Raw genomic sequence first — 12,981 nt, forward strand, 5'->3', positions numbered from 1 at the left:
TTTAAAGATGATATTAAAATGCATTATAGTAGTAAAAACTAGCTTTAACTAAAACAAGTAAGAATGGGCTAGAGTCGGGCAAAGCCGATCTTTTCATATCCTACACTGAAAAAATCATAGACCCAAAATTTAAGATTTTTACTTATTTGTAGGAGCCAAAGAACCAAAACTTAAAATGAAAAATGCCATCTTTAAATTAAATTTCCTAATAACTAACGGACATGACCATCCGCTTAAAATTTTGATCGCTGATTGATTCTTACTTTACTCATAGATTACTGTTCAATTATTATTCTTAAAAAAAAAATTATTTAGTATCTTAGCCTTAAACAAGCGAGTCAAGTTCGGCCGGGCCGAATCTTATATACCCTTCACCATGGATCGCATTTGTCAAGTTCTTTGCCCAGTAGTACTTTATAAGCAAACAAAGAATAATGGGAAACAAGTAAAAGCGTGCTAAGTTCGGCAGGGCCGAATCTTATATACCCTCCACCATGGATCTCATTTGTCGATTTTGTTCCCGGTATCTCCTTTTAGGCAAACATATGATATAAGGAAAGAATTGCTTTGCTATTGGAGCTTTATTATCAAGTTATCGTCCGATTCGGAACATAATTGAACTGAATGTTGGAGACCATAGTAGAAGTCTTTGTTTAAAATTTCAGCCAATTCGAATAAATAATGCGCCCTTTAGGGGTTCAAGAAGTAAAATAGGGAGATCGGTTTATATGGGAGCTGTATCATGCTATAGACCGATTCAGCCCATAGTCGACACATATGTTAAGGGTAATGGGAGAAGTCATTGTACAAAATTTCAACCAAATCGGATAATAATTGCGCCCTCTAGAGGCTCAAGAAGTCAAGATCCCAGATCGATTTATATGGCAGCTATATCAGGTTATGGACCAATTAAAACCATATTTGGCTCAGAAGTTGGAAGCCATAAGAAAACACTTTTTGCAAAATGTCAGACAAATTGGGTAAGAATTACGCTCTCTAGTGGCTCAAGAAGTCAAAATTCCAGATCGGTTTATATGGCAGCTATATCAGGTTATGGACCGGTTTCAACCATACTCAACACAGTTGTTGGAGACCATAACAAAACACCTTATGCAAAATTTCAGCCAAATCGAATAATAATTGCACACTCTTGAGGCTAAAGAAGTCAAGACCCCAGATCGGTTTATATGACAGCTATATCAGGTTACGGACCGATTTACACCATACTTAACACAGTTGTTGTAAATCATAACAAAACCTCTCATGCGAAATTTCAGCCAAATCGGGTAAGAATTGCGCTCTCTAGATGCTCAGAAAGTCAAGACCCCAGATCGGTTTACAAGACAGCTATATCAGGTTATGAACCGATTTCAACCATACTCAGCACAGTTGTTGGAGACTATAACAAAACTCTTTATGCAAAATTTCAGCCAAATCGGATAATAATTGCGCCCAGTAGAGGCTAAAGAAGTCAAGACCCCAGATCGGTTTATATGACAGCTATATCAGGTTATGGACCGATTTACACCACACTTAACACAATTATTGAAAATCAGGAAATTTCAGCCAAATCGGATAAGAATTGCGCCCTCTTGTGACTCAAAAAGTCAAGACACGAGATCGGCTTATATGGCAGCTATATGAGATTATGGACCAATTAAAACCATACTTGGCAAAGATGTTGGAAGTCCAAACAAAAAAATCTCATGCAAAATTTCAGACAAATCGGATAAGAATTGCGCCCTATAGAGACCGATTTAGACCATATTTGTCACGCATGTTGAATGTCATGAAAAAGCCGTTGTACAAAATTACAGCCAAATCGGATTATATTTGCGGCCTCTAGAGGTTAAAGAAGTCAAGACCCCAGATCGGTTTACAAGACATCTATATCAGTTTATGGACCGATTTCGAACATACTAAGCACAGTTATGGGAAATCGTAACGAAACACTTCGTGCAAAATTTCAGCCACACCGGATGATAATTGCGCCCTCTAGAGGCTCAAAAAGTCAAGATCCGAGATCGGTTTATATGGGAGCTATAGCAAAACAAAGACCTTTATGGCCCATTTACAATCCCAACCAACCTACACTGATTGAAAGCATGAGTGCAAAACTTGAAGCGCCTTGATTTGCTCCTTCGAAAGTTAATGTGCTTTCTACAGAAAGACAGGCGGACGGATGGACATGGCTAGTTCGACTATAAATGGCATGGCGATCCAGAATATGTACTTTATGGGTCAATATTTCGATGTGCTACAAACGGAATGGAGAAGTTAGTATATCCCCATCCCATGGTGAAGGGTATAAAAATTAAAAATTTTAAGACGCCCCTATTTGTAAGTCTTGAATTAGGGATCAACTTTGTCTTGTCCCAATTTCACTTTACTAACTTTCAACGATATTTTGACCTACATTATACCCACCACCATAGGAAGGGGGATATACTAATCTGTTCATTTCGTATGTAACACCCCGAAATATTGATCTAGGACCCCATAAAGTATATATATATTCTTGATCGTCTCGACATTTTGGGTCGAACTAGCCATGTCGGTACGTCCGGTCCGTAGCGGTCGAACACGCAAAACTGGCCGCTTGAAATTTTGCACAGATACTACATATTGATTTAAGTCATTGGGGATCAAATGGACCATATCGGTTCAGATTTTGATATAGCTCCCATATAAACCGATCTCCCGATTTGACTTTTTGAACCCTGGGAAGCCTCAATTTATGTCCGATTTGGTTGAAATTTTGCATGTGGTGTTCTGTTATAACTTCTAACAACTGTGCTAAGCAGGGTGTAAATTGGTGTATAACCTGATATAGCTCCCAACAAACCGATCTCCCGATTTGACTTCTTGAGCCCCTGGAAGCCTAGTTTTTTACAATTTGGCTGAAATTTTGCATGCATTGCTCTGTTATGACTTCCAACAACTGTGCCTAGTACGGTCCAAATCGATTTATAACCTGATATAGCTCCCATATAAACCGATGTCCTGATTTGACTTCTTAAGCCCTTAGCAGCCGAAATTTTTGTTCAATTTGGCTGAAATTTTGCATGAGGTGTTTTGTTATGGCTTCCAACAACTGTAGAAGTTTAAAGACCGATTTGTATCGAGCACAGTACAGTATCAGTACGGTCTATAACCTGATATAGCTTCCATATAAACCGATCTCCCGATTTGACTTCTTAACCCCTTACAAGCTGCAAGTTGCGTCCGATTTGGCTGAAATTTTGCATGCAGTGTTGCGTTATGACTTTCAACAACTTTGCCTAGTACGGTCCAGATCGGTCTTAAACCTTATATAGTTCCCATATAAACCGATCTCCCGATTTGACTTCTTGAGCCCTTACAAGCCGTAATTTATGTCCGACTTGGCTGAAATTTTGCTAGCAGTGTTCTGTTATGACTTCCAACAATTGTGCCTAGAACGGTCCAAATCGGTCTATAACCTGATACAGCTCCTATATAAACCGATTTCCCGATTTGAGCCCTTACAAGTCGCAAGTTGCGTCCGATTTGGTTGAAACTAGCATGCAGTGCTCTGTTATGGCTTCCAACAACTGTGCCTAGTACGGTCCAAATCCTGATATAGCTCCCATTTAAACCTATCTTCTGATTTGACTTCTTGAGCCCTAACAAGCCGCAATTTGTGTCCGACTTGGCTGAAATTTTGCATGCAGTGCTCTGTTATGACTTCCAACAAATGTGCCTAGTACGGTCCAAATCGGTCAAAAACCTGATATAGCCCCCATGTAAACCGATCTCCCGATTTGACTTCTTGAGCCCTTACAAGCCGCAATTTGTGTCCTACTTGGCTGAAATTTTGCATGCAGTGCTCTGATATGACTTCTAACAACTGTGCCTAGTACGGTCCAAATCGGTCAAAATCCTGACATAACTCTCAAAAGCTCCATATATATTTGAATATATATGGGACTGTTTGGGAGCTATAATCACTTCTCAACATTAATTTAACAACATTACCCTAGGGATTGGATATTTTCAATTAAAGTCCAGTACTAAAACATAACATTTTAGGATCAATGTTTCTAACTGTTCCGAATGGGTTTTTAATTTAAATAAAGACAAGCTAAACTCACTAACTCAGTTTATATACACAAAAAGTTAAGTGTAGGCCGTGTCGACTCCACTAGACTTACACCACAACTTAGGCTAATCTGTATTGTAATAGAAATACAGATTAGCTTTGTATTAAATTTACATTACAGTGGGACTTTTTCCACTGTTATGAAAGCTTAGTAACTATAGTAACAATAATTAGCATTAACTTGATGCTTGACTATGAAAACAAAAACAAAATTTATACTATTCATCATTTAATCCTCAAGTTACCACATAAATAAATAAAAAAAAACAACCTTGACAGTTAATTAAAAATATTGCAATAAAATGAAGAGGGGATGGGGAAGTGTTAATAATTATTACCCATAGACTTGGTAAGGAGGATTTGCATTCGCTAATTTTTATTAGAATTTGCGTGTTAGACTTACTGGATGGTTCTGGCTTTGGTTAGAGGGAAAAACATTTAGAATTATTTTAAAAATATATATAAAGATGCTATTAATTAATTATCATGTATATTACAATGCACAATTTACGAACACGAGGTGTCTAAAAATTACCATTAAACACACGCAAAAAAATAATTCATTAGCCATAAACGAAATTTTCGACCGAACTTCTTTTGTGAAAAAGGTTGGGTCTTTGGTTACGGTAAAATTGCAAATTTTTATGATCGAAACTGGAATTAGAATCTCGAACCAATGCTTTAGGGTTTTTGTTTTGAGTGTTCATTGCCAAATGGAAAAGACACAAGAGAGGTCTTGGCATCATCCAAGTCATAGAAAAATATCAATTCCAAAATTTCAGGCAAATCGAGTAATAATTGACAAGATATCGACCATACTCGGCACTGCTGTTGAAAGTCATACCAAAACGATATGAGCAAAACTTCAGCCAAATCGGCTAGAATTGCGCCTTCTAGAAGCTCAAGAAGTCTTATCGCCAGATCGGTTTTTATGGCGGCTATATCAAGTTATAGACTGATTTGGACTGTACTTGGCACAGTTGGTGGATGTCATACCAAAACGACATGCGCAAAATTTCAGCCAAATCGGATAAGAATTACTCCCTCTAGAAGCTCCAGAAGTGTCATCGGGAGATCGGTTTATATGACAGCTATATCAAGTTATGGACTGATTTCGACTGTACTTGGTACAGTTGTTGACTATGATATATAAACGATTTGTGCCAAACTTCAGCCAAATCAGATAGGTAGTGCGCCCACTAGAAGCTCAAGAAATATAATCGGGAAATCGGTTTACATGGCGGCTATATCAGGTTGTAGACTGATTTGGACCATATTTGGCACAGCTGTTGGATGTCATACTGAAACATTACGTGCAAAATTTCAGCTAAAGCGGAACAGAATTGCGGCTTCTAGAAGCTCACGAAGTCAGGACCTAAGATCAGTTTATATGACAGCTATATCAAATCATGGACCGATATGGTCTATTTACAATCCCAACTGACCGACACTAGTAGGAAATATTTGTGCCTAGCTTTACTTCATCGAAAGTTAGCGTGGTTTTGACAGACAGACGGACTTACGGACAGATGAATGTACGGACAAACGGACGTACGGACAAATGGACGTACGGACAGACGGACGTTCGGACAGACGAACGTACGGACAGACGGAAGTACGGACAAACGGACGTACGGGCAGATGGACATACGTACAGACGGATGTACGGACGAACGGACAAACGGATGTACGGACAGACGGACGAACGGACAGCGGACGTACGGACAGACGGACGTACGGACAGACGAACGTACGGACAGACGAACGTACGAACAGACGGACGTACGGACCTACGGACAGACGGACGTACGGACAGACGGACGTACGGACAGTCGGACATACGGACGTACGGACAGACGGACGAACGGACAAACGGATGTACGGACAGACGGACGAACGGACAGCGGACGTACGGAAAGACGGACAGACGGAAGTACGGACAGACGAACGTACGAACAGACGGACGTACGGACCTACAGACAGTCGGACCTACGGACGTACGGACATTCGGACGTACGGACATTCGGACGTACGAACATACGGACGTACGGACATACGGACGTACGAACATACGGACGTACGGACATACGGACGTACGGACATACGGACGTACGGACATACGGACGTACGGACATACGGACGTACGGACATACGGACGTACGGACGTACATACTGACGTACGGACGTACATACAGTCGGACATACGGACGTACGGACAGACGGACGTACGGACAGACCTTTTGATATTACCAGCGTGAGAACGACCCATGATAAGCAAAAAAAAAAGGTTAGAGTCTGAAATTCGAAAGCATACTTTCAGGTGGATAGATTATTGCTATTGACTACCAAATGGAGTTTTTATGCATTATCTACACCACCACTGTGGTACAGGGTATTATTACTTTGTGCATTTGTTTGCAACGCTAAGAAGGAAAAGAGCAAGACCCATTGATAAGTAAACTTATCGGCTTAGAATGACTTGTGGACTCGTTTTCACTATGTCCGTGTGTCTGTCCATGTATTCTCGTGATCAAGGTACAGGTCGCATTTAATGTCCGATTGTCATGAAGTTTTGCACATGTCACTTCTTTGGCCTAACCACGAACGCTATTGATTTTGAACAAAATCGGTTCCGATTTAGATATAGCTCCCATATGTAGTTGGCTGTAGAAGCCACAATTTTCATTCAATCTTTAAGAAATTTAGCATGAGGTGTTTTTTACGACATTCGTCAAAATCGGTTTAGATTTAAATATCGGCTCAGATTTGAATATAGTTCCCATATATATGTTCATTCGATTTGCAGTAATACAGCAATAAAATGGTCATTTGTCAACCGATTCTCCCGAAATTTGGCAGGAAGGATTTTCCTATGACTCTCGATATTACTGTTAAATTTCAAAGAATTGGATTCAGATTTGGATTTAGGTCCCATATATATATTAGAAAATAATTTGATTTTTCATTTTGTTTTTAATTTTATTAAAAAATTCTTCTTGTTATTATTTTTTAGTGAGTCATGGTCAATTGATGTGTTACGTATGTGAAAATTGCCCAGACCCAAAGACCAACGAAATTCCCCAGGAGACATGTGATGACACGTTCTTTGAGACAACAATATCGACATCAACCCCAACAACGACGTCGACGTCGACATCAACCACAGAATTAACAAGCATATCAACCACAGAATCAACAAGCACATCAACCACAGAATCAACAACACAAACCACAAGCACACAATCAACAACATCGCCCATGACAACAGCACCATCAACAACTGCAACTACAGAGAGTCCTACCCCAACTGAATCCAGTACTGAAACGTTGACAACTACCACAGAAGTCTTAACCACCCAGTCTACAGAGGATACCACTACAGTTGATCCCACCACCTCCACAAGCACCACCGAAATGAGCTCATCCACCGAAGATGATTCCTCACCAACTCCAGTAACCACTTCAACTACTGAAAACACAACCGCCACCACAACGACCATCAGTACAACAACAGAAGATTTGCCTCCCTCACCACCAACAATTTCCACGTCGTCGGTGCCAACACCACCCACACCTGGTGCAGCCAAGCCCATTGACGATTTGACAAATGAGACCTTTAAGGACAGATCAACTCCCAAGAATTATGTGACCTCTTCGGAATTTAGGGTGCGTCAATTGCGAGCTGTATCCGATTACACATATCACTGCTACAAGGTGCTGACCAAAGGTAAGAGGAAATATTACCAAACAAATTGGAATTTTATCTTAATTTTCTATCTTTTTTTTATAGTGAATGGCACCATGGTAACCAATCGCGGTTGTTCTCGTGTCAAAACCATGGAATCTGTTTGCGGCCAATGGAAGGAGGAACATCCCGATGTGGAACTCAATAAGTGCTATCCCTGCTCAAACTCCCTGTGCAATGGCAGTATTGCCCTCAATGTCTCAGTGTCCGCTTTAGTGATGACAGTAGTAGCCGTACTGCTGCATCGGCAATAGAAGTTTAAACTTTAAGCAAAGAGATGAGAGTTCATATCAGTAAAAAGACCTCAAGTCCAAAAGCTTTAATACCAAGTATTTGTTTCATCATAAGATAATTTGCATAGAAAATGTCCCCCTGTGCAAAATGATATTCACCACCAAACACTCAAAACAAAAAAGGGTTGGTAAATAGTGATTTGTTGCCTAGCTCATCCTCTGTAAGCCTCTCATTCATTTGGTTGTCGCAATCGCATTGGGAGGTCTTTGCTCTCCCTTGACACTCATCATATGTAGTAGTCCTCAGAAGATAAAGAGAAACGTATTCTTTATCCTAGTGAACACATTGACAAGGATTAACTAAGCGACCTAAACATTGTCTGGGTGCAATTGGGAAACAAAATTGCAACTCTAACAAAAAAATCAAACATTTTAAAACAAATCCAACTACAACAACAAATTCGAATTATATCCCTACATAATATCTAATTTCATGTCTTCATTAGTCTTTCATATCACCTTATTTTTCAAACAATCAACTAACACACTTGCATACCTACAAACATGTCTACCTAGATATGTGTGTGAATTTGTTTTTTTTTAATTATTTTGTAACATTAAATTGTTTATGTACATTTAGTTGTAATTTTATTTGATATAAGATTTATGTTTAAAATATATATAACTATTAAAAAATATGTCTTTGATTTTCAGTGGTTATTGAGTGGGTTATGGCCATAGATTTTTGTTATCAAACAAGTAAAAAGGTGTTAAGGGCCGGTCCGAACTCTGGATACTCACCACCTCGGGTATATATGTTAACCACCTTTCATCAAAATCCGGTGAAAAATGCATACCTTATGCCCCATAGCAGCTATATCAAAATATGTTCCGATTTGGACCTTAAACTAATAAGTACAAGTCATTGTTCAATTGTGTATAACAAAATATTGGTGGTTATAGTAGCTATATCTAAAAATAAACTGATCTGAACCATATACGACACGGATGTCGAAAAGCCTAACCTAAATCACTGTGTCAAATTTCAGTGAAATCGGATTATAAATGCACTTATTATGGGGCCAAGACTTGAAATCGAGATATCGGTCTATATGGCAGCCATATCCAAATCTGGACCAATCTGGGCCAAATTGGGAAAGGATGTCGAAGGGTCTAACACAACTCACTGTCCCAATTTTCGGCGAAATCGGACAATAAATGCGCCTTTTAATAGGCCCAAAACTTTAAATCGAGAGGTCGGTCTGTATGGCAGCTATATCCAAATCTGGACCGATCTGGGCCAAGATTCAGAAAAATGTCGAAGAGCCTAACACAACTCACTGCCCCAAATTTCGGCGAAATTGGACAATAAATGCGGCCAAAAAAACTTAAATCGAGAGATCGGTCTATATGGCAGCTATATGCAAATTTGAACCGATCTGAGCCAAATTGCAGAAATATGTTGAGGGGCTTAACTTAACTCACTGTCCCAAATTTCGGCGACATTGGACAATAAATGCGCCTTTTAATAGGCCCAAAACCTTAAATCGAGAGATCGGTCTATATGGCAGCTATATCCAGATCTGGACCGATCTGGGCCAAGTTTCAAAAAATGTCGAGGGGCTTAACTTAACTCACTGTCCCAAATTTCGGCGACATTGGACAATAAATGCGCCTTTTAATAGGCCCAAAACATTAAATCGAGAGATCGGTCTATATGGCAGCTATATCCAAATCTGGACCGATCTGGGCCAAGTTTCAGAAAAATTTCAAAGAGCCTAACACAACCCACTGCCCCAAATTTCGGCGAAATTGAACAATAAATGCGGCCAAAAAACCTTAAATCGAGAGATCGGTCTATATGGCAGCTATATGGAAATCTAAACCGATCTGAGCCAAATTGCAGAAATATGTTGAGGGGCTTAACTTAACTCACTGTCCCAAATTTCGGCGACATTTGACAATAAATGCGCCTTTTAATAGGCCCAAAACCTTAAATCGAGAGATCAGTCTATATGGCAGCTATATCCAAATCTGGACCGATCTGGGCCAAATTGGGGAACGATGTCGAAGGGCCTAACACAACTCAATGTCCCAAATTTCAGCGACATCGGACAATAAATGAGCCTTTTATGAGCCCAAAACATTAAATCGAGAGATTGGTCTATATGGCAGCTACATCCAAATCTGGAACGATCTGGCCCAAATTTAAGAAAGATATCGAAGGGATTAATAGAACTCACTGTCCCAAATTTCGGCGAAATCGGACAATAAATACGCCTTTTATGGGTCCAAAACCTTTAATCGAGAGATCGGTTTATATGGCCGCTATATCCAAATCTGGACCGACAAATTGCAGAAATATGTCGAGGTGCTTAACTTAACTCACTGTCCCAAATTTCGGCGACATCGGACAATAAATGCGCCTTTTATGGGCCCAAGACCTTAAATCGAGAGATTGGACTGTATGGCAGCTATATCCAAATCTGGACCGATCTGGGCCAAATCTAAGAAGAATGTCGAAGGGCCTAACAGAACTCACTGTCTCAAATTTCAGCAAAATCGGATAATAAATGTGGCTTTTAGACTTTAGATCGACGGATCGGTCTATATGGGGGCTATATGAAGATATAGTCCGATATAGCCCACCTCTCCACCGCCTTCGTACTGGCCATCTCCTCTACTATGGTCAGTATATCGAACAATGGCAAGTGTTAAAGAACGGCCACAGGTATATTTACCATGGAGGATCCCCTGGCATACTCATTCGTCCTTTCATTCTCTTGGACACCGACCGGTTAGCGGGCAACCCAGGCCAGCACAACTTCATAAGCCTTAAAGACCGTACACCGTCCGGCAGTTAAACTGACATGCCGATGTCGAGTGTTTTTGAGCATACAGCCAATCCTGTTTATGACTCCATCTTGGAGCCGTCAGTGTAGACCATGGTCTCAATTACCTCAAACTCAAATTCTTCAGCCTACCCCTTGGGTCCATGCCATCTAGAATGGAGCAGTGGCTCTTTCCGCCGTCTCTCAGCATGTCAATTTCCCTCAACCTATCAGCTACCTTACTCGGAGGCCACCATCGCGCTGAGATTAGAATGGCCGCCTATGACGCCGAACACTTGGGATCACATCCCGGCGCGAGCATCAGAAAAAATTTCGGTGGTGGTTATCTGACTAATGCTGGCTACATTTGTGAGGTATTCTGTCATGTTAAAACTTCTCTACCAAGTGGTGTCGCATGCGGCATGCCGCTCGGACTCGCCTTAAAAAAGAGGACCCTTATTATTGAGCTTAAAATTTAAACGAACTGCACTCATTGATGTGAGAGAAATATCTCCTGTTCCTTAAAGGAATGTTCATGGGAAATTTAGTAGCAGTAAGCCACGAATATAGACTTTTACAGGTTGCATATTCAGCATCTCCTGCAGAGGCACCTGCGATGTAGATCTTAACGCCCCACTATCGGCCCACTGATTTGTTTTAGAGCCATCAAATCCCAGGAAGCAGCTTGGACGCTCAAATGTTGTACCAACGAAAGGATGCTGACAATACATGGAGTCTATATGATCTATGCCACGCCTACGTTTACCTGTAGGCGTTTAATTGACCTTCTCCGAGTTGGCTTCTTGAGCCCGAACAGGGCGCAATTATTATCCGAATTGGCTCAAATTTTGCACACTGACTTCTATTATGACCGCCAAAATTCATACCAAGTATGGTTCAAATCGGTTCATAACCTGACATAGCTCCCCATATAAACCGATCTCCCGAATATAATTCTTAAGCCAATAGATGACCCAATACTTATCCGATTTGGCTGAAATTTTGCACAATTATTTCTGATATTTTTTCATTTTGTTTTCATTGAGGTGTTTGAGTTCGACAACAATAGCCGGTTTTGATTTTCTTAACAAATATAACACAATCCCACAAATAACTTTCTTTTTTAAATAAACTCAGAAGCAAATGTTGTTGGTGGCTTACAATCCTAAGGACCCCTAGAAGGCCATGAAACATGGTAGCGTCTCATTGATGATGTGTAGGTGTTTTTCTCTGTATCTGGTCCATGTCGCTTGTCCATGTGTGTTGTGAATTACAATGATGTCATAGGGAATAAAATCCTTCCATTTGCCAAGAAAAAAATGCCATCATTGCATCTTTTCTTTCTATTCACATAACTTCAAAAAAAAAAAAAAAAATTGTAAAAGAAAAAAAAAAAAAAAATAGGGGACACCCGGGTTTGAACCGGGGACCTCTCGATCTGCAGTCGAATGCTCTACCACTGAGCTATATCCCCTCGATGACATCAAACAAGTTAACACTGCAAAAGAACGATAGCATGACGCAACACTCCAAGCCATCGAACAAGTTATCGCTCTAGACAACATTCTAGGTACACAACTAAAGCATGAGTCAGAACCCTGCTAAACGTCACCACCAGCGATAATACACAAACCCACGTAAATATGGCACAATCATCCACCTAACACAACTCCGTGCCAGACTGGCAACTAAAAACATCATAAAACATATTCAACAAACTATAGCATACTTTAGGGGTTAAATAGTCAATGTATATTGTGTTGCTTTGTATCCACTTCAAATAGATAATAATGCCCTTGCAAACAAGGAATTTCATCACATTATAAAATATAATCAAATCATATAATAGTTTGTAATAATATAAAAGTAGTTCTTGCTAAAAAAAACAAATTGCGAAATTTTGATATTGCATCTGGACTTACCTACAGTGCTATCGAGTAAGATTTATCAACACAAGTAAAGACGGGCAGCAAAAACGACCTTTTGATACCCTACACCACTTTTGGCATGTAGGCAAAGTCGTCGCAATTATTTTTAGAATTAATGTCAGAA

General features: G+C 40.0%; 1 protein-coding gene and 1 non-coding gene across 2 annotated transcripts in view; one reads left to right on the top strand and one right to left on the bottom strand.

Annotated features, from left to right (window-relative positions):
* The window catches only part of LOC106088076 (uncharacterized), a 31,882-nt gene extending 23,086 nt beyond the window's left edge, over positions 1–8,796 (top strand). Inside the window, exons 2-3 of the mRNA XM_013253373.2 lie at positions 7,134–7,847; positions 7,911–8,796. Of these exons, the coding sequence (XP_013108827.2) occupies positions 7,134–7,847; positions 7,911–8,119 (923 nt within the window). The 3' untranslated portion in view covers positions 8,120–8,796. The remainder of the gene's footprint in view (positions 1–7,133; positions 7,848–7,910) is intronic.
* Positions 8,797–12,331: 3,535 nt separating this feature from the next.
* Trnac-gca (transfer RNA cysteine (anticodon GCA)) lies at positions 12,332–12,403 on the bottom strand. The gene has a single exon. It is a non-coding gene; the product is annotated as a tRNA-Cys (tRNA).
* Between the last annotated feature and the right edge of the window lie 578 nt (positions 12,404–12,981).

Source organism: Stomoxys calcitrans, chromosome 3, assembly GCF_963082655.1.
Source record: "Stomoxys calcitrans chromosome 3, idStoCalc2.1, whole genome shotgun sequence".
NCBI classification, from domain to species: Eukaryota; Metazoa; Arthropoda; class Insecta; order Diptera; family Muscidae; genus Stomoxys; species Stomoxys calcitrans.